The 24,701-nt window shown below is 42.9% G+C and overlaps 1 protein-coding gene across 4 annotated transcripts in view; it reads right to left on the reverse strand.

The window, feature by feature from the left end:
• Positions 1 to 24,701, reverse strand: part of COL4A5 (collagen type IV alpha 5 chain) — a 3,591,008-nt gene that overhangs the window by 306,877 nt on the left and 3,259,430 nt on the right. For all 4 annotated transcript variants that reach the window (XM_044057208.1, XM_044057205.1, XM_044057207.1 and 1 more), the window contains one exon: positions 12,943 to 13,014. In XM_044057208.1, coding sequence (XP_043913143.1) covers positions 12,943 to 13,014 — 72 coding nt within the window. The remainder of the gene's footprint in view (positions 1 to 12,942; positions 13,015 to 24,701) is intronic.

The raw sequence follows: 24,701 nt of genomic DNA on the forward strand, positions 1-24,701 counted from the left end.
CTTGACCGCCTTTCTCTGTCCTTTTCTTTGCGTTTATGTACTCCAGTAGTCTGATTGCTATCCAACGACATTTCTGGGTAGTTAAATCTGTTTCCAAAATACTTTGATGCTTAATAGTGCGTTGGTTAAATCTAGCACAAAACCGACAGCCAGGCACGTTGTGATCAGGGCCTAGGCAAGGAATACAGTATAAATGGAAATCCTTATGAGGTACTTCCTTCCCGCAAGTAATACAATTAACTTTTTCTGACATCGGTAAAAAGCAAGAAAAAAGTTCCCCAATTGGGGTACTTAGCTTTAGTGAAGACATTTTTGGAACTCAAACTCTAATATTTCAGTAGTCAGCCGACCGGCACTTGCGAAATGCCTCTGCTTCGGGCACTGCACAGCAAGAAAGACTAAATAAAATGGCGTCTGCTGCATGTTTTATACCCCTGACGTCATGGAAGAGAACTGTTCAAAATGCTAAATAGTCAAAAAGAATAGACAATGCTGCGATAAACTGTAAGTCCAAATACACAAATCACGCCAAAAATTTAATGCAAAGCTTTCAGGTTAACCACCCTAATGTACTGATGAAAGGTAGTTAACCCGAAAGCTTTGCATTACATTTTTAGCGTGATTTGTTTATTTGGACTTATAGTTTATTGCAGCATTGTCATGGAAGAGAAGACAGCAACCGATGCAGGACCCAGGACTTTGGAATTCAGGCCGACTGAGGGCAACCTGCCAGCAGATTACCCAAATGTAATGACTGCAACAGTGAAACACGAAGAACATCCTGTTTACTGAGGTTGGCAGATCGGGGGTTAGGGAATAAGCCAAGCTGCCAAACTGAGTGTCTGTAATTGAGGATGCATGAATTCCCCTTCCCTCTGGGTCAGGAGGTTTGGAATCTGAAGAAGATGGCACGGTGGCAGTGGGGACAGGCTGTGCAGCAAGGGGTACCAGTGCTGGCGAGGCCAGTCTGGAGCTATAAGAATTGTCCTTGGTTTTTCCTCCATTACTTTGAGCAGTACCCTGGGGATGAGAGGTAGTGGAGGAAAGGCATAGACCGAAAGTTTGACCCAGGGGAAGGGCAGGGCATCCACTTTCCAAGCCATGCAGTGATGTTCCCTGTTGCAGAATTTGCTGAACTGATGGTGTGGGAGGCAGAGATCGACCTCCAGGGTGCCCCATTTCTGAGTTATTAGGGTGAAGGTTCTTCTGTTGAGCTGCCAGTCGTGTGGGTCCAGAAGATTTCTATTTAATTGGTCTGCCAGAGAGTTGAGAAAACCTGGTAGGAATTGTGCTTACAGGTGGAGTTGCATGGCAGAGGCGGTGTGCCAAAGGGTCATGGCTAGCCTGCATATAGGGTAGGAGTGAGTCCCTCACTGCTTGTTGATATACCACATTACAGTGGTACTGTCTGTTTTGAGCAGCAGAGCCCCTGGGGAGAGAAGGGGCTTGAAAGCCATCAAGGTGTGATGAACAGCCATCATCTCTTTTTGGTTGATGTTCAGGGGGATTTGCTGTGGGCACCATTGGCCCTGTATGCACCTGCTATCCAGGTAAGAACCCCAGGCATAGTCTGATGCATCTGTGGTGAGGGTGTGGGCAGTGGGGGATGGTGATTAAGGTAGTCCTTTATTGTAGGAGCATGCTGTTGCCCACCAAAGATCTTTTCTGAGGCAAGGAATTATAGGTATAAAAGTCTCCGGGTCTTGAGAGTGTTGACACCAAAGGCTTTTTAGGTACCACTGAAGTTTCCTCATATGCAGTGCAGTCTGGCATATGAAATGAGTAGTATGCAAGATGCCATGAACCCCAGAGCTTGCAGGATCTTGCAGATAGCTGGGGTCTGGTGGCTAGTTGAGAGAGAAGTGGGGTGTTAGGAAATTTTGCTTTTCTGGTGTAAGGAATGCCAACTGGGATGCTGTGTCCGTACTTGCTCCCAAGAATATAATCCTTTGGGTGGGTACCTGTTTGGATTTCTCTTTGTTGATTGTTTACCCTAGGGAGGTTAGTAGGAACTTTACAAAGGCCAGGTGCTCGAGCAGCTTTTCCTGGCTGTCTGCCTGAATTAAGCAGTCATCTAAGTATGGGTTGTTGTCTTTCGGCTTTTCCTGGTTAGGGGTTGCCACAGCAGAACTCTGGTCCGCTAATGATTGGCAGTAGATTTTTATGTGCAGAGTTGCCAGCCCTGACGCACAACCTTCAACAAAGGTGCGCCCATTTATGCATGTCACCACACGGAAGACACTCTAGCTGAGAATCGAACAGGACAATGTCTTACTGTGAGGCGATAACGCTATTGCAGCACCACCACCGCAGTAAATCTGGATATTCCTTTGTCTGCAAAAGGCAATGGCCAGAGCCAGACATTTTGTGAAAACCCTGGGAGCAGTACACAAGCCAAAGGGAAGTGCAGAGAACTGAAAGTGCTGAGATCCTTCCCTGAAACTGAGATCTTTCTTGCATGATTCCCTGATAGGAATATGGAGGTAGGCCTTTCTTAGATCTAGGGTGGCTAGACAAGCATCCTTGGAGAGCATGGGTAGCAGCTGCTGGAGGGTGAGCATTTTGAATTTTAGGATCACCAGGAAGGTGCTTAGAATGGGTAGATCGAGGATGGGGTGCCAGGTGCCCTCTTTTCTGGATACGAGAAAAAGTCTGGAGTAGAAACCTTGGCCTCTCTGTTCTGCAGGATAGTACAGTTGTGTACACTTACTATAAATGTAGATGTTCGAATGTGTTCACTGTTGCAGTCCTCACATATGGGTTATCTGGCTCCCGGTAGCCCTCAGTTGGCCCGAATACCAGAGTTCTTGGTATATGACATTGGCTACCGCCGATTGGAAAACTGATGTCACTACTTCAGGTATAAAGGGAGGCAGCCAACACCATTTCCTCAGTTTTTCTTGCCTTAACTGTCAGAAGCCCCTAAAAGAAGGCTAATCCAGGAAAGATCGCACCCTGGACACATGCCATACAAAAAATAAAAATCCATAGTCTGTGCCTTACGAAAAAAGGGGGAATGGAGGGTGGGAAACCAGGACTACAACAGTGAATACACTCAAACATCTACATTTATGGTAAGTGTACACAACTGTACTATGTTCTTCATGTTTCACTGTTGCAGTGCTTGCATATGGGTTGATTCCCAAAGCCCAATAAGAAGACAAAGGGGGGAGGAAGGATCACAAATTAAGGGTTGGTAAGGAGGCCCTGCAAAACTGCAGAGGCAAAACCTACCCTGGATTTAGAAAACAAAGGTAGATTGTAATGCTTTGTGAAAGTATGGACAGAAGACCAAGTAGCTGCTTCTAGAATGTCCTTAGTAGGCACACCTCTCAGAAAGGCTGCTGAGGTAGAGACTGCTCTAATAGAATGGGTCCTAATACCTTGAGGGGGAACCTTTCCATGCTGCAGGCAACAAAAGTGAATACAATGAGTAATCCATTTGAAAATGGTTTGTTTTGAAATAGCTTTACCCTGAGCCCTGGAGCAAAACTAACCAATAACTGTTAAGATTTTCGAAAGGATTTAGTCCCAAGTAAAATCTCAGTTATCTATGCATATCAAGAGAGTGCAGAATCCTTTCTCCTTTATTTTGGGGATTGTTGAAAAATGTAGGCAGGTGAATAGACTGGTTAAGGGTTAAACTGGAAACTACCTTAGGCATAAAGAGGGATTGGTTCTTAGAGACACCCGATCTGAGTGAAAAATAATGAAAGGTTCTACTGCCATTACGGCTTACAGCTCAGATACCCTTCTAGCTGAAGTAATAGCTAAAAGGAAAGCGGTCTTCCAGAATAGAAACTTCAAATCTGCAGAGGCAGCTGGTTCAAAGGGAGGCAGAGTAAGTTTTCCCAGGACAAAATTAAGATCCCAAGCAGGAGTAGGAGCTCTTCTGGGAGGAAGATTACTAGCTCCCCTCAGGAACTGTTTCATCAAGGTGTGAGAAAAAAATGGGTTGCTCAAAGGAACAATGAGCAGAAACTGCTGATGCGTGAATTTTGATTCAAGAAAAAGAAAGTCCACCATTAAGCAATCCTGCTAGTTAAGAATGGATGAAAGAGAAGAATGAGAAGAGTTTTCTCCTTTAGCTAGCATCCAAAAGCAAATTCTCTTCCATTTATCTGCATAGAACTTTCTTGTGCTAGGCCTCCTGGCCTCATGAAGAACTTCAACCACCTGTTGGGAAAGATTTAAGGTATTAGCCAGGCAGTTAAATGCAGAGTTTGAAGATGAGGATGAAGGAACTTTCCCTTTCCCTGAACCAACAGATCTGGTACCATGGGAAGATGCCAAGGCTGAGCCTTGGAAAGGCTGCAAAGGAGGGTATACCAATGCTGCCTGGGCCAATCTGGAGCTATCAGAATAGCCTTTAGTTTTTCATCCCTTGTCTTTAGCAGCACTCTGGGAAGAAGAGGCAGAGGAGGGAATGCATAAACTGAGAGATGTGTCCATGGGAAGGACAACGCATCCACCTGCCAAGCTTTGTTGTGAAACTCCCTTGCAGAAGGTTGGAAGGAGAGGACTGGTGTGAGAGGAGAAAAGATCCACTTGTGGGGTGCCCCAATGATGACTGATGCAGTGGAAAATGTCCCTGTTCAGGTGCCACTCGTGAGGATCCAGAACATGTCTCCTGAAATGATCCGCCAAGAAGTTTAGCCTCCCTGGAAGATAGTGGCTATTAGATGCAAGCCCATGGATGATGCTATGGACCATAGTCTCATGCTTTGTCTGCACAAGGGGTAACAGTGAGTCCCCCCTTGCTTGTTGATGTACCGCATGACTGTGGTATTGTCTGTCCTGATTAGCAGAGTCCCAGGTTACTCAGGGTAGAGTAGGTCCTTGAAAACCAGCAAGACCTGCTGCACTGCCATTAATTCTTTTAAGTTTATGTGCAGATGAATCTGCTGAATGCTCCAAGTCCCCTGTATACTCCTGCCCTCCAGATGAGCTCCCCATGCAACATCTGAGGCATCTGTGGTGAGACTCTTGCTGGCAGGCGGTGAGCGGAAAGGCAGACCCTTGTTCTGAAAAGAAGCTGTCGCCCACCAGAGGAACTCCATTTGTAGACAGGGAATCAGGGGAAGAATCAAGTCCAACTCCTGTGTGTGTTGACACCAAAGATTCTTGAGGTACCATTGAAGTTTTCTCATATGCAGCCTTGCATATGGATCATCAAAATACAGGAAGCCATGAACCCCAGTGCTTGCAGGAATTGATTGCAGAGAGCTAGGTCATGCTTGACAAGTACATGAAGTAAGTGGAAAGATCTTCTTGCTTCTGTTGAGGGAGGAATACCATCTGGGTGGCTGTATTCAGACTCGCTCTCAGGAAAATAATCTCCCTTGAAGGAATCAACTTTGACTTCTTTTCATTGAGAGTATAACCCAGAGAGGTGAGAATGTTCTTCACAAATTCCAAATCCTTTTCTAGTTGTTCTGAGGAGTTTGCTTGAATGAGAGAGTCGTCCAGGTAAGGATAAATTTGAATGTTTCTCTGCCTGCAAAAAGCAATGTCTGGAGCCAGACACTTGGTAAAAACTCTGGGAGCAGTAGATAAGCCAAAGGGCAATGCAGAGAATTGAAAGTGTTGCTCCCCAGCCCTGAAGTGAAGGTACTGCCTGCAACTTTCCCATATTGGGATGTGCATATAAGCTTCCTTGAGATCCAAAGTTACCAGCCATGAATCCTTGCTCAGCATTGATAGTAATTGTTGAAAGGTGAGCATCTTGAATTTGGGAATCACCAGAAAAGTGTTTAGAATGGACAGATCCAGAATAGGGCGCCAGGTGGCCCCTCCTGGGTACCAGAAAAAGCCTTGAATAAAAACCTAGGCCTGCCTGATTTGCAGGAACTGGCTCCCATAATCAGTAGAGAAGAAATTTGAGTTTCTACCTCTGCCTTGAGAATTTTGGGTATTTCTGGGTACCCTTGTAAAACAAGGAAGGTGTGAAAGTAAAACTTGTAATCTTGGTTTACTATATTGAGCACCCATTTGTCATCTGTGATGGTAGACCATACCTCTGTGAAACCTGGCTAACCTTCCCCCTAAAGGAAACCCAGGGTCCGCAGAGGTAGGCACAAGAAAGCCGGAGTCATTGCGAATGCTTGCTTTGGGAATCTGGCTTAGAACTCCCCTATTTAGCAGAAGAAGAATGCCATTGTTTAGCCCTTTGAGGGGCAGAAGCCTGCCCTCTTGAAGATCTGAAATCCTAGGCCTAGAGCGGTCCTGTTTGCCAGGATCAGGGAAAGACCAATTCTTGGAAGGATAATGCCTACTAAACTGAGGAGGCTGAACCTGAAGGAAATCTTTTACAGCTTGCACAGATTTTTCCTTATCCTCCAACTTTTTCAGTGCCTTCTCAGCCTTATTACCAAAAAGATTGCCCTTGTGCAAAGGAACATCCAGCAATTTAGACTTTACTGGTTCAGAAAGAGTCTGCTCCCTGAGTTAAGCATGCCTTTGAATTATGGAACCAGTGGCTGCTGCTCTGCAGGAAGGCTCCAAAGTGTCAAAACCACAATGAAGCGAATGCTTATTAACTAAAGTGGCAGAATTCAGTAAGTCTTGTAAATCTTTGTTTTCCGTCATGGTAAGAATATCTCCAAGTTTAGCCTTAATAGCCTCCAACGTACGCTGCTGATACTTAAACATGTGAAAAAGACAATTCACGGATCTAATGGCAAGAGTTACAGAATTATAGACTTTTTTTTACCCCACCTGTCCAAGGCCCTAGATTCCTTATCAGAAGGCACAGGGTTTTTAGCAGTAGTAGCCTTAACACCCTTGGGGCCTTGAGAAATAATTTCTGGATCAGCAGTAGGGTTTCTAAAGAGGAATTGATGAGATTCAGGAACCCTGTAATATCTCTCCGGTTTTCTGGGGGCAGGAGGAACAGAATTAGGAGTTAAAGAATTTTCCATAAAAACATCATCCATAACTTCCAAATCTGGAGGTATAGCCAGAGGTTTATGCTGTGGCAAATCTAAACATTCCCTGATTTTTTTCTTAGACTGTGGAAAATCCTGACATTCCCATTTAAAATGCTCCCCAATAGTATTCAATAGTAAAAATCTTCTGGAGGGGAGGCAGAAAGGATAGAATCCTCAGCATCAGAATCCTCAAAGCCAGAAAAAAAGTTGAGAATTTCCTTCTTCACCAGCAGACTTACTGGAAATCTCTGAATCTGAGACTGACAAAACATCAAGAGATAATTCCCTAGCCCTCTTTGAAGGAGGGGGATGAGAGCCCCTAATCAGGGGAAGATCATCACCAGCCATCTTTACCAACTGGGACTGAGGTATAGGAAATGAGGCCGATGCCTGCTTGTGAGTAGGTTTGCGACTGGAAGGTTTACTAGCAATCCGGAGGGACTCTGGCGGCTTAGCGACTGCAGGAGTCTGAGCTAAGGTAGTCAGTCTGGTTCTGGTCTCATGTTGAAAAGAGGAGGTGTCAGAAGCCGTGCCTGCAAAGTGGCTCTGAACCCATCTGAGGCGGCAACAGGCGGAAGTTTTGAAGATGAAATAGCAGCCTGCGGCATGAAGGAATCCGTAAAGGTCTCGGCAGAGGCTTATGGCTGAAAATCTGCGGACTGCAGGGGCTGCGAAAGCACTTCACTGACTACCGCTGTGCTGATGACCAGTTTCACCGGTGCGTTGTCAGTAGATTTAACCCTAGGCCTGTCGCGGCCCTTGTCTTTGCATTTCCTAGGAATATCAGAAGTCGGTAGACCAGAAGATGCCATACTGATGAACTTAGGCCAGACTTTGAAATGCTTACACAAAATCTTAGCTCTACGGCGTATGGTATGCGGGTTAAAGGAAGCACAGAGATCGCAGTTAGGGATGTTGTGGTCAAGGCCCAAACAAGTTATACAATAGGAATGGAAATCACGGTGTGGAATCTGTTTTCCACAGGCAAGACAGTTGTTAACTTTATCTAACATTCATTAAAGCAAGAAAAAGAGGATCCCCAATGGGGTACTTATCTGAAGGCGTCTTCAACTTGGTAGTCGGAAAGCGAAACAAAGGTAAACGGACGAACGGCACTAGTGCTAATTGCATCTGCTTCGGGTTCCACGGCAAGAAACACCTGAGGAAATGGCGTCGGCTGCCTCCCTTTATACCTGACGTACTGACATCAGTTTTACAGCCGGCGGCAGCCGATGTCATATACCAAGGACTTTGGTATTCGGGCCGACTAAGGCCTACCGGGAGTCGGATAACCCATATGTAAGGACTGCAACAGTGAAACAACAAGAACATCATGTTCTACTGCCCTCATAGAGAGCATGGAAAGGACTTGCTTTTGTGCCTCTGCCCACTGGTTTGTAGGTAGATCTGGGAACCCTTTTGGGGTAGGGTATGGAAAGAAAATTTGTATCCCTGGAACACTATGTGGAGAACCCAGTGGTCATTGGTAATGGTGGCCCAGGTGCTTGCATGAAAGGAGAGTTTTCCTCCTAGGGGTTGCTGCTGTTTGGGGGGTCTGATCCCCCGGGGTCTGGGCTGAACTGACTTGGTGGGGCAATGCCTGCTGAACGTGAGTGGCTGGACCTGTAATAAATCCTTAACTGTCTGCATAGATTTTGCTTTTTCTTCCATCCCTTTTAAGACCTCTTCTGCCTTAGTGCCAAATAAGTTGTCTTTGTGCAAGGAGGCATCCTACAATTTATATTTAACATGGTCTGGCAAGGGCTGTCCCTTAAGCCATGCATGCCTTCTAATGACAGATCCGGTGACTACTGCCCTGCAAAAAGCTTCTAGGGCGTCAAAACCACAGTGCAAGGTGTGTTTAGTTACTTGACTTGCGGAATGCATCAACTCTTGTAACTCTCTAGATTCTGCACAAGCAGGAAAGGAAGACATTTTTTTGTTTGAGGAGTTCCAGGGTATGTTGCTGAAATTTTAGCATATGGAACTGACAATTTAGTGCCCTGATAGCAAGAGTAGCTGAGGTGTATACTTTTTTACCCCATCTGTCTAGTGCTCAGGAATCCCTACCTGAGGGGGTGGGATTCTTAGCAGAGGTTGCTTTAATCCCTTTAGGCCCTTGAGAAATTACCTCAGGGTCAGCAGTAGGATTTTTAAAAAAGAAATTTGTGAGAGTCAGGGACTCTATAGTACCTGTCTGGTTTTCTGGGTGCAGGAGGGAGGGTTTCAGGAGTCGAGCTGGATTCCAGGAAAACCTCCACAACATCCAGGACTGGGGGGATGGCCAAGGGTCTGTGCTGTGAAAGATCTAAGAATTCCCCGAGTCTCTTTTTACACTGAGGGTTCCTGACTCTCCCATTGGAAATGCTCCCTTAAGGTATGAAAGGTTTCCCCAAAGGAAAAATCCTCTGGGGGAGAGGCAGAAGGGATGGAATCCTCTGCATCAGAATCCTCATAAGTAGAGAGGGGTTGTATGCCTTCATATTCAGATGCATCAGAGTCATTTGACTCTTGTTCAAACAAAACTACAGGGGACAGACCTCTCTTCCTTTTGGAGGGGGTAGCTTGGCTAAGATTGGATAAGATGATCTGCCATTTTAAGCATTTGAGACTGAGGCAAGGAAGCAGGTGCCTGAGATTGGGTTGTCTGTCTCTTGGGTGTAGTTCATACCCTGGGCCTAAAACTCTGTAGTTTTTGAAAGAATGGTAGTCATGAAAGAAGACGTCTGTGTAGAGAATCGGTAGTGCGAATGATTTCCTAGGAAGCTGGTGCCTGCTCAGCGGGGACCCATCAGAGATGTAGAGACGGATGGATCCTTAGTCAAGAGAGTTTTTGTAGCTATCGGACTCGAAGGGTCTCTGTAGAGGCCTGCCTGAGGACCGGAGGGACTGACAACTAGCAAAACGGAAGCGTTTGTGGAAGGTTTGGACCTGTGCAGTCAGTCTAGAAGAACTGAAGCCATTTAGCGACAGGGGTGACGTCATGGTTCGGGCCTTAACAAGTGACGCAGTAAAAATGAAAGTCTCTGTGTGGTATTTGTTTTCCACAAGCGAAACAATTTTTCACTTTTTCTGACATCGGTTAGTGCAAGAAAAAAGGTATCCCCAATGGGGTACTTAGCTTTAGAAGACTTCAGCTTCAAATCGGGAGACGAAACTCAGATAGCGGCCAACCAGCACTTGTGCGAACTGCATCAAGAAAGACTGATGTAATGGTGTTGGTTGCCTTACTTTATACTACTGATCACCTGACGTCAGTCCTGAAGCGGCAGCAACTGATGCAGAAATACTAAGCCTCTGTTATTCAGGCCGGCTGAGGGCTACCCTGGCAGGGATAACCCAAATGTGATGACTGCAACAGAGAAACACTAAGAACATCTTTATTTCCTTTGAAAAAGGAGGGTTGAAAAATGAGTCACTGCTTGTATTAACTTTTCCTTTTCACCACAGCACGTACAGGTTCATACTTTCATACTAGTCTAACAAACACCAAGGTCTTTACAAGTCTAGCCATGCAACCCTACCCAGTTTTTTCCCAGAGTTCCTTGGACACCAATATGGTGAGGTTTGTTAGTAAGGAGGTAACTAAGGGCTGTGTATGTGGGGTATGTTAGTTTGGGATTAGTTTACTTACTTTCAACCTCTGTCTATCAGAGATGTAGGGTCCAGGCCAGGGGTGAATTTGCAATTTCCCTTCCAATGATCAAGGTTTCTTTTGAACAGAATTAGTTATACGAAGTCTGCTTCATGCAGATGGGGATCTTACTCCATAGCACAGAGATCCTTTAAGAAACATACTGGTCCATCCATCAGGTTCCGTTTATGTTGCAGACAAAGTTCAGGTCCTTGGATCTAGTGTTCCAGTGTAGTTTATCTTGCAGATGTACACGAGATCCACCAGAGCTGAACCTCAAATAGTCGATGAACCCCACCACTGGGAAATCCAAGAAGTATCATTTTACATGAACCTACTTACAGGAAGCAAAAACCCTATCAGACTTTCCAAGTAGAATCAAACATAAAACTCTGGCCCACCCGCAAGGTATCAGAAGTAACCCTTCCACCAGTCCCACAGTCCCACCATTCTTCTTGAATATAGAATTTTCATTAAAGAAAGAAAAATAAAAGGGCATGCAAATGTAGGAATTTTTTACCTATAATAGCAAGGATTAAGATTCAAACTATGTGAGTGGCAAGAAGGAAGTGGGTGGTGTAGGGAATCATCACACACGTGGTCAAAATTTGACATGATGCAGCCTCAGAAATACATGCACCACCCCAACCATTAAACTTCAAAAAAAGACATGCTGATTTATGATTAGGAAAGATGAATCCAGCAGTGACACCCGTCCAGGATGGCCTTTGATATATTTGATGTATTTATCATCAAAAATTGAAGCCCAGTCAATGGCAAAATGATATCACTCTTTCCATTACCTCTTACTTATTGCTGCACAAAGCAGAAGCTCATAATATCATACAAGACTTCTCTGACCACTACTAAGATTGTAAAAAATTGGGTAGATAGGCTAAGCTTATTTTCCATCATTAAAGTTTTTCATATTTCACAAAGTTAATTCATCAGATCTGCACTGATCAGTTGCCCACTCAGAACATCAATTTTCCTTCCTTACAACTAAAAAAAAAAAAAAAAAAAATGGTTTCAGTCAAGTCCTGGGCACTAGAATGGCTATTTGGATACAGATGAGTATGACTGGATGATGTTGGATCATCCACACTATTGGAAGGGAGCTGTCAAGAGTATGCCACAGAAGCACTGTTTCTTTAAAGGACCAGAACAGCAACTTCTGCACTAAGGATGCAGCAGCATGTCTTGCTAAGGTGAGCACAGCACACTAGTGAAGAGAACCAGTGTGTAGAGACTTCATACCTACAATGATCCTGCCTGCACAGCAGGCATTGTATCTTGCTTCTGTCAAATAGGGAGTTGTTAGAGCAGTCAAAAAAAATCTAACCACTGTTGGGTTTAATCTTCAACTCCTGCCTTCATTCCTTCCTTTCCTAGCACACTAAGATGCTTGGATTCAGAGAAGAATAGATTGATATATGACAGGGCATTGATGGTTGGGGTGGGATGGGGGGGCTGGGTAAAAAAAAAAAAAAGACAACATCTAGCACTTACTCCTAGGATCAAAATGGCTGGAGTGAAAAAGCAGTGCTTGCTCAAAGTATTTTTTCTATTTCATTTTCTCTGCTATTAGTTCCCCATACAGTCCTTGAGCCTGTTTATTTTTGAGTGAAGGGGCCCTACCTGCACCAAGCAGAGTAAAAGAGACTGCTAACCAAGCAACTGTGCAGGTTTGTCTTTATTCCATCTTCCATATGTCACCAAGGGATGGAATTCTTTATGCCACAGGCCAGAAGATTCCCCGCCAACAAGGTGTATTCATGTTTCATGATGGATGTTAATTATACCCTGGACGAAGGAGATATGTTGCAATGTCCTTCAAGCTATGCATACACTTCTACTTTAAACCATAGCTACTCCTCAGTGGCTGACAAGGGTTATGTCACAGTGAGGACATATAATGGCCTTCTATGCATATGCATGACTCCAACCACAAACTTTACAGTTAGAGCTATTGATTCCAAGTCAAAATCTCCATTTCACATATGTATCTTCAGTGCTTGCAAACCACCACTTGCACAGTGGTGAGCAGTCAAAATATGATCATTACTCCTAATCCCAGGAACAGCGAGATGGTATTTGTCATTCCCACCTTTCCTGCCCAGCTCCTCGATCACCCAAGCCACTATTCTGACTTTGGTCATAGTCAGGGCTTTATCACTCCATGCTATAGAGATTGCTTGCTTTGAAAATGTGAAATGTTTAAAGTGTAGCTCAAGCAGATGGTATCCTAAATTAATAGGAAGCCCAACTCTTTCATACTTATCTGTCTCTACTTATGTTTCACACATTATATATAAAACAGACTGTTTTTCTTTTTTCAATTACATGTTCAAATTTTTGTTTAAATCTGTGAATTCTCACCTGGTGACCCTGGTGGGCCAGTATTGCCTGGGGGTCCAGTTAATCCTGGTGGGCCACTGTCCCCTTTTAGACCTAGAAATAAAAATACAAGACAGTAAATCCAAGCATTACATTGGACTATCTGCAGTAAGTAAGAATGTAAAGGTTGACAAATTTGATCTGATTCACAAGTACAAAACTACCTATGGTATGAAATGTCGTGTCATTTAGTAGACTGCTCCCTTTAAGTCTGTGTCACATTCTTTCCTCTGAATAGTCTATTTCTAGGTATTGAATTAATGAAAAACAAAATTAACTACATTTATTCTACTGAATGTCTTATAAGAAACGGAAATTAGCTGCTACTTATAAAAGTGTAAGCTGAATGATGTGCCCGTTACTAATGGCTGGAATAAAGAATATCAAGTTTTATTTACTTATTTTTGTGGTAGCTCCAACTTCTTGGATATTGTACATTAGCAAGACGAATCTGTAAATTTAAAAAAACGTATCAAAAGCAATTGGAAAACCAGAACTGTTGCTCTTTTGCTAATCAAATATAAAGTGGGGAAGAACACTGCAAGATGTTTTTTCTTGCAAACAGTATTGAGATTATCAGAGAAAATAACCTAGTTACCAAGTGCTGCTGGAGCACAGCCATACAGTTTAAATCTGACACTAAAAAGCCAAGCTATAAAACATTTGAAGAGGTGGTTAACTCAGTGAATTCATTTTAAATCAATGCCAAGCAAGAAAGTATTAATCTCTGGTTTGATTTTTTTTTTTCAACAGAAATGCTAATGTATATCCAACCGTATGTTACTAAACTGAAAAGGATAGCTTAGGGGTTTAATTGTGGACATGATTTCAAGAAAGGTTGCAGGATGAAAAGGAAAGTGGAGTAAATAACCGTAGTATTCAGGCAAGCCTGCAAGCCAAGAAATACCTCTAGAAAAACATCTGAAATGGCTTAAGCATGAGATGGAGTTTTCCAGAATGTGCTGGATTGTTAAAATACACAGCATACAAGAAACAAGGTACAGTTATAGGATACTACATATGTGGCAGAAATCATCAGCATGAATGCTAATTTATAAATGAAAACGTATACTTTAAGAACTTGTCATAATAGTAGATGCTTAGACTGTTCATTGTTGAATCATTGCTTACATATGGGAAATATCCTGACAAGAATAATGTACGTTTGGCCAGTATACCAAAGCTTGGGTGCCTTCCTGTCACTCTGTGTACATCTGTCTCATGACCCAGGGATGAGAGAGAGTGCTACTGCATAAGGTGTGTGTGTGAAGTTCACTGGAACTTTTTTGACGCAGGCAGAGAAGAAATAAGGCAAAAAAGTAAAAGGAACAAGACTCATGTCAGGAGTGAGAGAGAGAGGGGTCTACCTCAGCCAAAAAGAAAGGAGGAGGTGGTGCAGGTACTGTAGTGATCAATTTAGACATCTACTGTTATGGTAAGTTCTTAAACAGCTGTACTGTATGTCCTTCATAATGATCACTGTTGCAGTATTGCTTATTTACAGAAAGATCCCCAAAGCTTTTAGATTACTGGAAGGAGGACTGAGGCATGGGAATAGTCTGGTGTTCCCTGAAGAACTGATCTGTCAAAATCCAGTTCTGCATCCCTACATGGCATCTCCTTTACAGTGCTTGGTAATGTTGTGAACGGAAGACAAACTGACTGCTTCTAAAATGCTTTTTGAATCTACTCCTTTGAAAAAAAGGCACTAGAAGAGGTAACAGTCCTGACAGAATGAAAAGAGTAACAGAAAGAGATAGCCAATGATATCCACCTGGAGATTATCTGTTTAAAAACACAGCAACCCAGATTTTTATCCTGAGAAGGGCGAGTAGCTGATCTGATTTTCTAATAGTCTTAGTTTTATTTAGATAGAATTCTAAGCTGTCTATGAATGTCCAGCAAATTCAAATTGATCTCTTCCTTGTTGTGATGACTGGGGAAGAAAGAAGCAAGTTATAGATTGGCTCAAAAACAGTTCATTAACAATTTTAGGCGTAAAAGAAGGGTTAGTCCTCAAGGATCTCATGTCCTTGTGAAAGATCTGAAAGGAAAGGAAAGCCATAAAGGTTTGCAGATCAGAAACCCGCTTTGGTGAATTAAGGACCACAAGCAAAGCAGTTTATGTATAAAACTTTAAACTGGTAGAAATGGCTGGCTCAAAAGGAACTACCTTCTATAGGACATAATTCAGGTCCCAAGGAGGTGGAATGGGTTTCCTTAGTGTTCTAATGTAAATTACTCATTTTAAAAATTGTCTGAGCTCAAAACATGCAGAAAGGGGATCGATTGGTAAACAGAAAATAATAGGTCAGTCCTGAGTCTAGCAGCTCCCCCACATAAATAAAAATAGTAGGAATCCCCAGCAGATAAGGGTCATTTTTTTATTTTTGGCACCAAATAGAAAACTCTTTTCTTCTGGAACTAAGATTTTCTTGCTGTAGGTATTTTTTTTTTAAGCAAATACACTTTGTAGGGTAACTTGTTGTGATTGCCCTTGGCCAGGTAAAAAAGAAGGGAATCAAAGTTGTCTGGGCCAAAAGCCGGTCAGTGGAAAGAAAAGGAATTTCCCTTTCCAAGAGACTGACATGGCATTCATTCTGCAAGACTCTGGGCATATGATTGTGGAGCACAACAGTTTGAGGCGCCTACTCAAAGTGGAGGTAGTAAGATCTGAGGAGTTCCCCACAGATGGGTAATGTGAAGGAAGACCTCTCAGCTGAGCATTCATTTGTAAGGGTCTGTTTTGGATTTGCGGAGGTAGTCTGCCACATAATTCTTCTCTGAGGGAATATAAACTGTCAAAGGGAAGACATTTTAATGAACAGCTATTTCCCAAGCTGTCACTGCAAGTCTGCATAGATAAGGTTTTGTTCTTTATGCACAAATTACAGTGGTAAGGTTTTGTTTGTTTATGTACAAATTACAGTGGTATTGTCTATGAGGATTCAAAGGACTCCTGGAGAGCAAAGGTAATGCAAAGCTTGCAGAGTCATGATCAGGGCTTTCATTTCTTTGACATTTACATGGTAGCTCCTGCCATGGTTTGATAATTACCTTGGACTTTTATGTTCCTTGACCATGCCCTCCAAAGCATACCTCTCAACCATACTGAATTCCTTCGTATTTACCAGTTTTGAGGGCTAAATAATGGAGTGCCATGAATTTCATAGTGGCCCCTTCAATTTCTGATTTTCTTCCATTTTGTTATTTGCAAGTTTAAAGCTGGACGGACTTTTAAATTAATTGGATGAGTAGCAGCGACTGGTGGCAAAGCTGTCTGTGGCTGACTGGCTGCGGACATTACAATTTAAATTTAAGTTCTGCAGAGTCTGGTCTGGCAGTCTACCCAGTGCCCACCAATGTCCGCTCTGCAGGACTCAAGGAGGATTCAGGTTGAGAAAATTTATCTCCGGCTCCAAGAGGTAAGTAAAAAAGAAAAAAAAAAAAATATGCCTAACAGAACTGCATCAAAGGAATCAGAAACTATTATGCTGAAGCCTGCACTGACTTGCACGCTTCTTTTATTATTAAAAAATTACTTGACGTGGCTTTTTTCATGTGATTTGTGAATGATGTGCAACTGGTGTGTGTGTGTCTTAAATGTGATGATCAGTACAGTAGCTGCTAATTGGACTGCTTTAACTTTAAATGAAAGTGAACTAAGTGATTCATTTTCATCGTAGCTCGAAAGTCAATCATCAATTCAAATTCAAAATCAAATCCTCCTTGACCTTAAACCAGGAGCTAAATGTACTGGTGCATTAAGAGTAACAAAAAAAAAATCCATGGAGTGGGCTTTAGTTATTTGACCTCTGCTTTCAAGAGTAAGGAAACGAGTGCTGATGGCACTGAGAGGGCTGAGAGGGCTGCCATAGAAGTCAATCCTCCCTAGACACATACATTTATCCCCCTCCCCAAAAGTGCAATAGAAGACTATTCTGCTTATAGGATGTTAATATGTGTTTGTCACACAACCAAATTCCTCTTCTGACCTGTGATTGAAGCTTTAAGCCTGTAGTCTGAAAAAAAGTGATCTGGTTTCCTTAAAATAGTCATATAATAAGACTAACCTTCATGGAGAGTTGCACATTTTTTTATGGAAGACAACTCAAGCATGTCTGAAAATATTGTATACTTAAAATATTAGCCAGTACACAATCATTTTGATTAGACTTGGTGTACAAGAATAATGGTCAGTTAATGTAGTATAGTCAGTAGGATAATGTTATGTACCACCAAAACTGTGTATGGAGGAGGCCAGCCTGTTTCTGTACACTAATTTATATGCTTTTTTTAAGGGAAGGCTCCAGTGGTGTAGCTGGGGGGGGTTGGCAGTAAGGCTTCTATCTTGTGCTACTCATGTAGCTAAGCATTTGATCAAATGCAGTTATGTGGTACTGGTAGTAGGCAAGTTAATTTGTAGCCTTTCTCTATAATGCTGAGAACCCACTGGCCTGATGTTCTCTGTCTCCATACAGAAAGGAACTGAGAAAAAAAAGTTTTAAAGAGCAAGGGGGATTTGATAGTAGGGAAGAATAGCTGAGAGTTGCAAATTAGTTGATTTGTTTGGAATAGGAATCTTTCCTTTGAAATCTGATTTGGACTTCCCTTGGTACTTCTTTTGGAAGACTTTTGCCTTTTTTATTGAGATTTGTGGTATTTACAAAAGGATGGTTCAGCTTAGGAAGGACTGTTTCTTTGGTATTTAGAAACTGGAGATGGGAAAAATCTGCTTCAAATCCGCATAATTTGCCTACAAGATTTTGAAGATTTCAGTAGCTACAGGACGAAAAAAGGTTTTCCCTGTTGAAAGGTGCATACAGCAACCTGGTCTTGACATCTTAACAGCAGCAGCAACAGAACACACATCTGCTGCATCATAACTGCATTTGATCAAATGCTTAGCTACATGAGTAGCACAAGATAGAAGAAGCCTTATTGCCTGAATCAGACATATTTTGCATTAAACGTTTTTACGTTAATACAAATGAGATAAAAAGATATCTAGTAATACGAGTTTGATAGTTGATGACAGAAAGTAAGTGCAGCAGAAGTGTACACCTTTTTTCTATACATGTCCATAGCTCTGCTGTCTTTGTGTCATTAGGCGGAGTTTTAGTAGGTTTGTCAAATTCAACTAATACTACAGCTGCATCTGAAGAAGTATTTTTATACAAGAACCTGAAGATGTCTGGAACCTTATAAACCTTTTCAGTTTTTCTGGGGGCTAGAGGTTGAGACAGAGAGTTTAGACAAGCTGAAGAAAAAGTATCCTGCAAGGCTTCGACCACAGACGGTATTGCTGAAGGCTTAGCAACACCCATTAACAACAAGTCATGATATCTCTTCTGGACATCGGATACTTCCTTATCCTTTCATTGAAGATTCTGTATTATTTTTGCAGCTGTGTCCCCAAGGGAGAGTTACTCCAATGGGAAACCAGGACCAGGGAAAAGTTTATCCTTCTCATCTGATTTGAAATTCACTGGAGAATGAATGTGGGAGGAATAAGCTAGAGACTCTACTTCAGATTCAGCCTTCATCTTCAGAAGTGTTTCTGACCCTTTCTCTGTACTGACAAGGAAAACAAGAATCCTACTTTATTAAGGAAGCCTTATTAATTTTAATACCTCAGCATGCACCAGTGACACAACCGATATTTTTTCACTTCAAAAGCTTACAAACCTCAGCAGTGACACTATCATAAAGGCTGTCTTGTTCAGTATTTACTCTAATTTATGAAATTGCACCTGGTTAAAAGGAACATAGTGAGTGCCTGACAAGTATTCCCTTGAGTGCATCAGTAGCTGGAAATGTTCACACACACAATAATCCAATTAGAAACTTGGCTGCATGCACAATGGATAAAAAAAATGTTAGTTAAACTTATCAAAGCACAAGACTTCACATCATCACTGCCATGGTTACTTATTTAATACCAATCAGGAAATGTTTCTGTGAACAACTAACACTGCTAGAGCACAAAGGGGCTCTAATGGCTTATCAATAAGCACAATCCAACTGGATTTACAGTTCCCATGCTGCACTCAGCTTTAAGTGCTTTGGTTCCCATGTGCCTGATCATAACTTGACGTTTACTATTCCTACGTATGAGCCTCCCAGCTACTTGTCAGTGTAGCTCCGTCTATGGTCCACATGAAAACAAGATGCCAGATTTTACATAGTTATCTTGAAACTGCTTCAAATAAAAAAAAAATCTGCTCTTTCAACTTTGTCACTTTTATTCTTCAAAGTTCTAGGCCATTATCTAATCTAACAAAAAAAAGTTATGTACTTACCATAACGTTCCATGTGAGTTATTCATCTCGCCTTCATTCTTAAAGAAGGGGTTCAGAGCTGATCCTCTGCTCCGAGTCAGCCTACTACAAAGCTCGAGTTCTTCAAAGAGCTCGAGGCCAAGTCCCTATCCCATGATGCACCTAGAGTTACCTCAGTTCTTGTTTGCTGCGTATAATACCATATGTCATTCTATCACTCTATAAGAGAAAGCTATAGAAGGGTTGAGCAACCAGGAAGAATCCAGCATCTCGGTCTTCAAAAAAACCTGGAAGGGGGTAGGTGGGTGAGGAATAAGAATGAAGGTGACATGAACAACTCACATGGAACGTTATGGTAAGTACATAACTTCTTTATGTGAAGTTCTATCTCATAGATTCATAGGTAAGTACTAGGTTATCTGCCCAAGGGCATTTTTAAGCCTAGCCAGAATGTGTTGGCTTTCGCCACCCCCTTAGATTAGTTCCCTGTGCCTCTGTCCAGCAGAGCCTTTAGTTCCCTGCGCCACTGTTTAGCAGAGCCACTGCACTGATCCCCGGGGTAAATTTTCTGTTTCCCATCCACCCTTCAAGGTTTCTCTTGAAGAGTGTTAGTGAGGGGCTCTGCCTGATGTATATTGGAATCCTGTTGCAAAGCATGGGGAGTCTCTTGGATAGGAATCTATCCCTCCAGCATGTCCTATTTATCATTGTGGTGAGGTTTATATCTACAGCGTGTGGCTCTCCGGGATTTGTTTTTTTTTTTAGGTGGAGCATGTCCATCAATTCTGGGTCGGACATGGCCTTGTATGTCAGGCAGAGATCACCTCTGAGTAAGTGGTATGCAACCGAGTACAGCTGGAGTTTCTTGAGTCGGGCTGCATAGGGCATCTGTCTGAGGCCAGTAATTGTCTTGGTGAGGTACTTTTGTGGTCTTTCCAGCTGTTGCAGGTGTCTTGTAAGGTACATCCCAAATGAGGCATTGTATTCTATGATGGGTCTAATGAGTGATGAGTAGAGAGGCACAATAACCTCTCTTGTTCTAGATGCAAACCCTTTTGTGATTAGGTGGGCCACATAGAAGGATTTTCTAACCACCTTGGCAATATGATTAATCAAAGAAGAGATTAGTATCTACTTGGGTCCCCAGATCCCTTATTACATTTTCTGTATTTAGGGGACTATCGCCTATATGGTAGTTCACAGGTACTTTGTTTTTTCCAAAGGGGATGACTATGCACTTTTTGGCATTTAGCTTGAGGCCGTGATTTTGACACCAGGTATCCGTCTCAGTGAGACCCATCCTGAGGGTGTCTATATCAGCCGGAGAATCAATTATGGCCCCTAGTTTGCAGTCGTCTGCGAACTTGGTCAGCCATAGTCCTCCTATGCTTGCCTGTGCCTCTGAGAAGTATATACCGAACAGGAGGGGTCGTAGGACTGAGGCCTGGGGGACGCCACTTGTAACCAGTTTAGAGTCAGACGTAGAGCCTGCAACTGTCACGTGGCTTCTATCCATAAGCCATTTGGCAACCCATCTCGTGACGTAGGGGTTTATGTTCAAGCTGGTGAGCTTGTCTATAATATTAGAATGGGGAATGGTGTTGAAAGCCTTTGTGAGGTCTAGGTAGGCTGTGTGGACCTCCTTTCCCTTGTCTAATGCCTTGGTAACCATCTCAAAGAAGTCCACCAGGTTTAGGAGGCATGATCTGCCCTTAAAGCCAAACTGGGTAGGGTCCAAGGTTTGGAAGTTCCCAATGTCTCTGTTAATGAGTTCCATGATTATGCGTTCCATAGCCTTGCAGACCATGCTAGTCAGGCTTATAGGGCAATAGTTACTAGGGTCTGTTGTGGCTTCACCTTTGTGGAGCGGGATAACTGTTGCTGTGTGCCACTCTGGTATGTTGCCTGTAGAGAGGCTGAGTTTGAACAGTGTGTTTAGGTGAGGGGTTAGTTCATTTTGGAGCTCTTGTAAGACACAGCATGGGATACCGTCTGGTCCCATTGAAGCTGTGTTTTTGGCTTTGGATAGGGCTGTTTTAACCTGTGTGTCGGTGAATGACTAGGCCCTACATTATTCTGGTATGGTTATGGGCCCTTTAGGGGGTGAGGGGGGGGGGGTGAAGTTTGCACTAAACCTGTCTGCCAGAATGTTGGCAATATCAGTCGGTTCAGTGTATTTTGTGCCATTCTGCACTAAGAGCAGAGCCGAGAGTTTCCACTTAGGTTCTTGACATAGCTAAAGAATGCTTTGTGGTTATCTTTGGAGTCATTTGCAATATTTCTTTCGAAACTAGCCTTTGATGATTTAATGAGGGATCATAGTTTATTGCTGATACTGATCAGGGATGTCTTTCCTTTTTGGGATTTTACTCTCTTCTGTACTAGTTTCCTCCTCCTGTTGTACAGCTTGTTTATGGCAGGGGTCCACCAGACTGGTTTCCTTTTCTTGGAGGAGCGAGTCTTGGTTTTACTTGGGATAGCATGATCCATGCATTCCTGCAGATGCTCATAGAGTGCCTTTGTAAAGGTTTCAGCAGCTTGGACAGCATTGTCCTTTAGCATGGGGACTCTGAACTTTTCCACCTCGGTCTAAAGTAAAGTGAAGTTTGCTTTTGAAAAGTTTTTCATGGTGGTTTCCTTGATTGGGGATGGGGGCGGAATGTGGATATCCAGAGTGATTAGTCTATGGTCTGATCTAACCAGTGAGGGGTTGACCTCCAGTGTGGAACACCGGTCGCCCATGTTGGTGATGATCAGGTCCAATATGTTGTTCCCTGTGGTGGGGGTGTTGACCAGTTGATCCAGGGCGTTTGAGTTTATAAATTCTAGGAAGCATTGGGCAAGGGAGTTAGTACTTGAGTAGTTCTCCCAGTTTGTTTGGGTAATTGAAATCACCCAGTATTAGGGTGTTTGGTAGGACCTTCATATTTCCCAGTGTCTCCAGAAATGCAGAATGGGGGTCCTGGGCCATGGTGGGTGATCTGTAGCAAGCTACAATTTGGATTGCAGTTTTGCCCATTGTTAGTTGCACATGGATGATCTCTGATGCATTGTGCTGCACCACTAACCTGGAGGTGTGGGTATCCTCGAACATGGCTACACCCCCACCTTTTGTGTTTTGGTCCTGGTTCTGTGGCCGAAAGGTATGCTATGAGTTATAGCCTAGTAGTGCTGGGGTGCTCTCAGGAGCCTTAAACCAGGTTTCTGTTACTGCACAGGTGTAGATGTTCTCCATACTGAGGAGTGCCTCGAGTGTGTGCATTTTGAGGTTTAGATTTATGGCGTTGAGTAGCATAACCCTCAATTTTTGGTTACTTGTGCTATTTATGGTGGTGGGTTTGTCTTTTGAGCCTTGCCTAAAAAAGGCACTATGGGGGCGGCAAGAGCCCTGTCCATTATTCGAAAGCCTAAGGGTGACCGGTGCAAGCCATCTCTTGCGAAGCAACATGTCTTGTTGAGCATGTCATCCTAGGCAGACAGATACTGGATCCCCTTTGACACCAGAAACTTAGCCAATTGTTGAAATTGATAATTTTTTTCTTTATACTGTGGCATCATTCTTGGTGAGGGCAGGATGCTACTCAGGGTCAGGGTCATGCTGGCCTGGGCTACATGATCAGAGAGCTCTTCCATGTCTCTCTTCATGTAGTCCAGGGAGGTACGTCTCGGGTCATTCACACCAACATGGATAATGACAGAGTTGTATTTGTACTTGTTCCGGAGTGACCTGAGTGCTTGTGTTATGTGGTGAATCCTGGCACCTGACAGGCAGCTAACTGTAACCTTATCCTTGTCCAGCCTAGTTAGTGGGACATCAGTGTGCCTGACTATAGAGTCGCATATTACTAGTGTGTTGGGTATGTTATTTTGCGTTAAGGTCTGTGATTGTGTGGCACACTGATTATGTGCAGTATGTGTTTCATGGTTGGTGATTGGGTGTGGAGGTTGCTTGGATGTCTGCTTTGGAGGCCTCTGTTGCTTTTGCGGATTTTTATTTAGCGCTTCTGAGTATGTTTTTATGTGTTCATGTGTGTTATTTGCCGGTGTTGGTTTATTAGGTCTTTGTGAGACTGGTAGTGTGTTGCAAGTATTACGCTTCTCCTCTTGACTGTCAGTTCCAGTCTTGGGTTGAGAGAGCTTTGCCTCCAGTTTGGCTGTATAATTGCATCTCTCGCATATATTGGTGTTTGGTGGTAGGAGGAGAGGGTTGTCTGTGTACATGAGGCAGTTGTAACATTGCCTCAAAATGCCCAGATTCACCAGTTGGACTGGAGAGTACACCAGAAACTGCCCATTGGACATGACTGAATAGGTAGAGTAAGCTGTTTTTCTGATTGGCTGGTGGGGACGAATAGAGTGAGCCTTGTCCTTCTGGACAGTATAGCGAGGATCTAGTGCTAGGATTAATTAGTGCTTGCTATGAGTTTTAAGCAAGTGCTTGACTGTGAAATGAATGGTTTGAGTGCTAAAGTTAGTTTGTCTAGTTCCAAGGGAAAAATTGAAGAGAAGACTTTGTGGAGCCGAGAATAGTTTAACTCCAGCTAAACGGTGCTGCCCGGTGCGCAAAACCGCACAAATGCGGTTTTTACAGCAGGGAAGTGAAAGATATAGAAATTAGCCCAAAATGGCCGATAAACTAACTTCTGGGCTGAAACCACTCCTCCAGGGACAGATAAACTGCTCACAAAGCTCCCCTCTCTCACAGGTGAACAGAGAAACTTCCTTCTATCCAAATAAGGTATGGGCAACACAGAAACTTGTAACTGTACTAGTTCAGAAAGGTGGGTAACAAGTATATTTTTTTTCAGAAAATAGAGTAGATACAATCAAAACAGCACTTTAAATGCACAGAAAAGGCCATCACACTTTAGTGTGTAGCCTACAACAGTTGAACAGATTATTTAAACACAAAAATGACAGTGCAGGCAGCAAATAAGTACAATATGTAGCAGTAACAAACTTTTTAAATCACAGATTTGCTAAAAAAAAACTGGCCTTCATTCTTACAGATGGGTAGCATTCCAAGCACCATCTATCTCTGGTGTCTCACGGTAGTATGTTTTTTAGGACAGTAGACCCAAAGGAGGCCCTGTCAACTTTGTAATGAGTGATAAAGGTATGAGGTCTTGACCAAGTGGCTGCTGCACAAATGTTATCTATAAGAAGTCTAGCAGAGGATGCAGACACTGCTCTGGTAGAATGAGCCTTAATTTTTTGTTGTAAGGGCATATTAGCAGATGAATAAACAAATGTGATACAATCGGATAACCATTTAGAGTTGTTTTGGCCACTGGCATACCTTTTCTGGAATCAGAAAAGGAAACAAAAAGCTGTTCTGATTTCCTAAACTCTTTTGTTCTATCCAAGTAAAATCTGAGCTATGAACATCAAGCTTATGCAGCATATATTCTAAGTTGTTGGAGTGACTGGGGAAGAATACTGGCAAATCAATAATTTGGT

The sequence above is a fragment of the Protopterus annectens genome, chromosome 15.part0, assembly GCF_019279795.1.
Source record: "Protopterus annectens isolate FY-2018-M chromosome 15.part0, PAN1.0, whole genome shotgun sequence".
NCBI classification, from domain to species: domain Eukaryota; kingdom Metazoa; phylum Chordata; order Ceratodontiformes; family Protopteridae; genus Protopterus; species Protopterus annectens.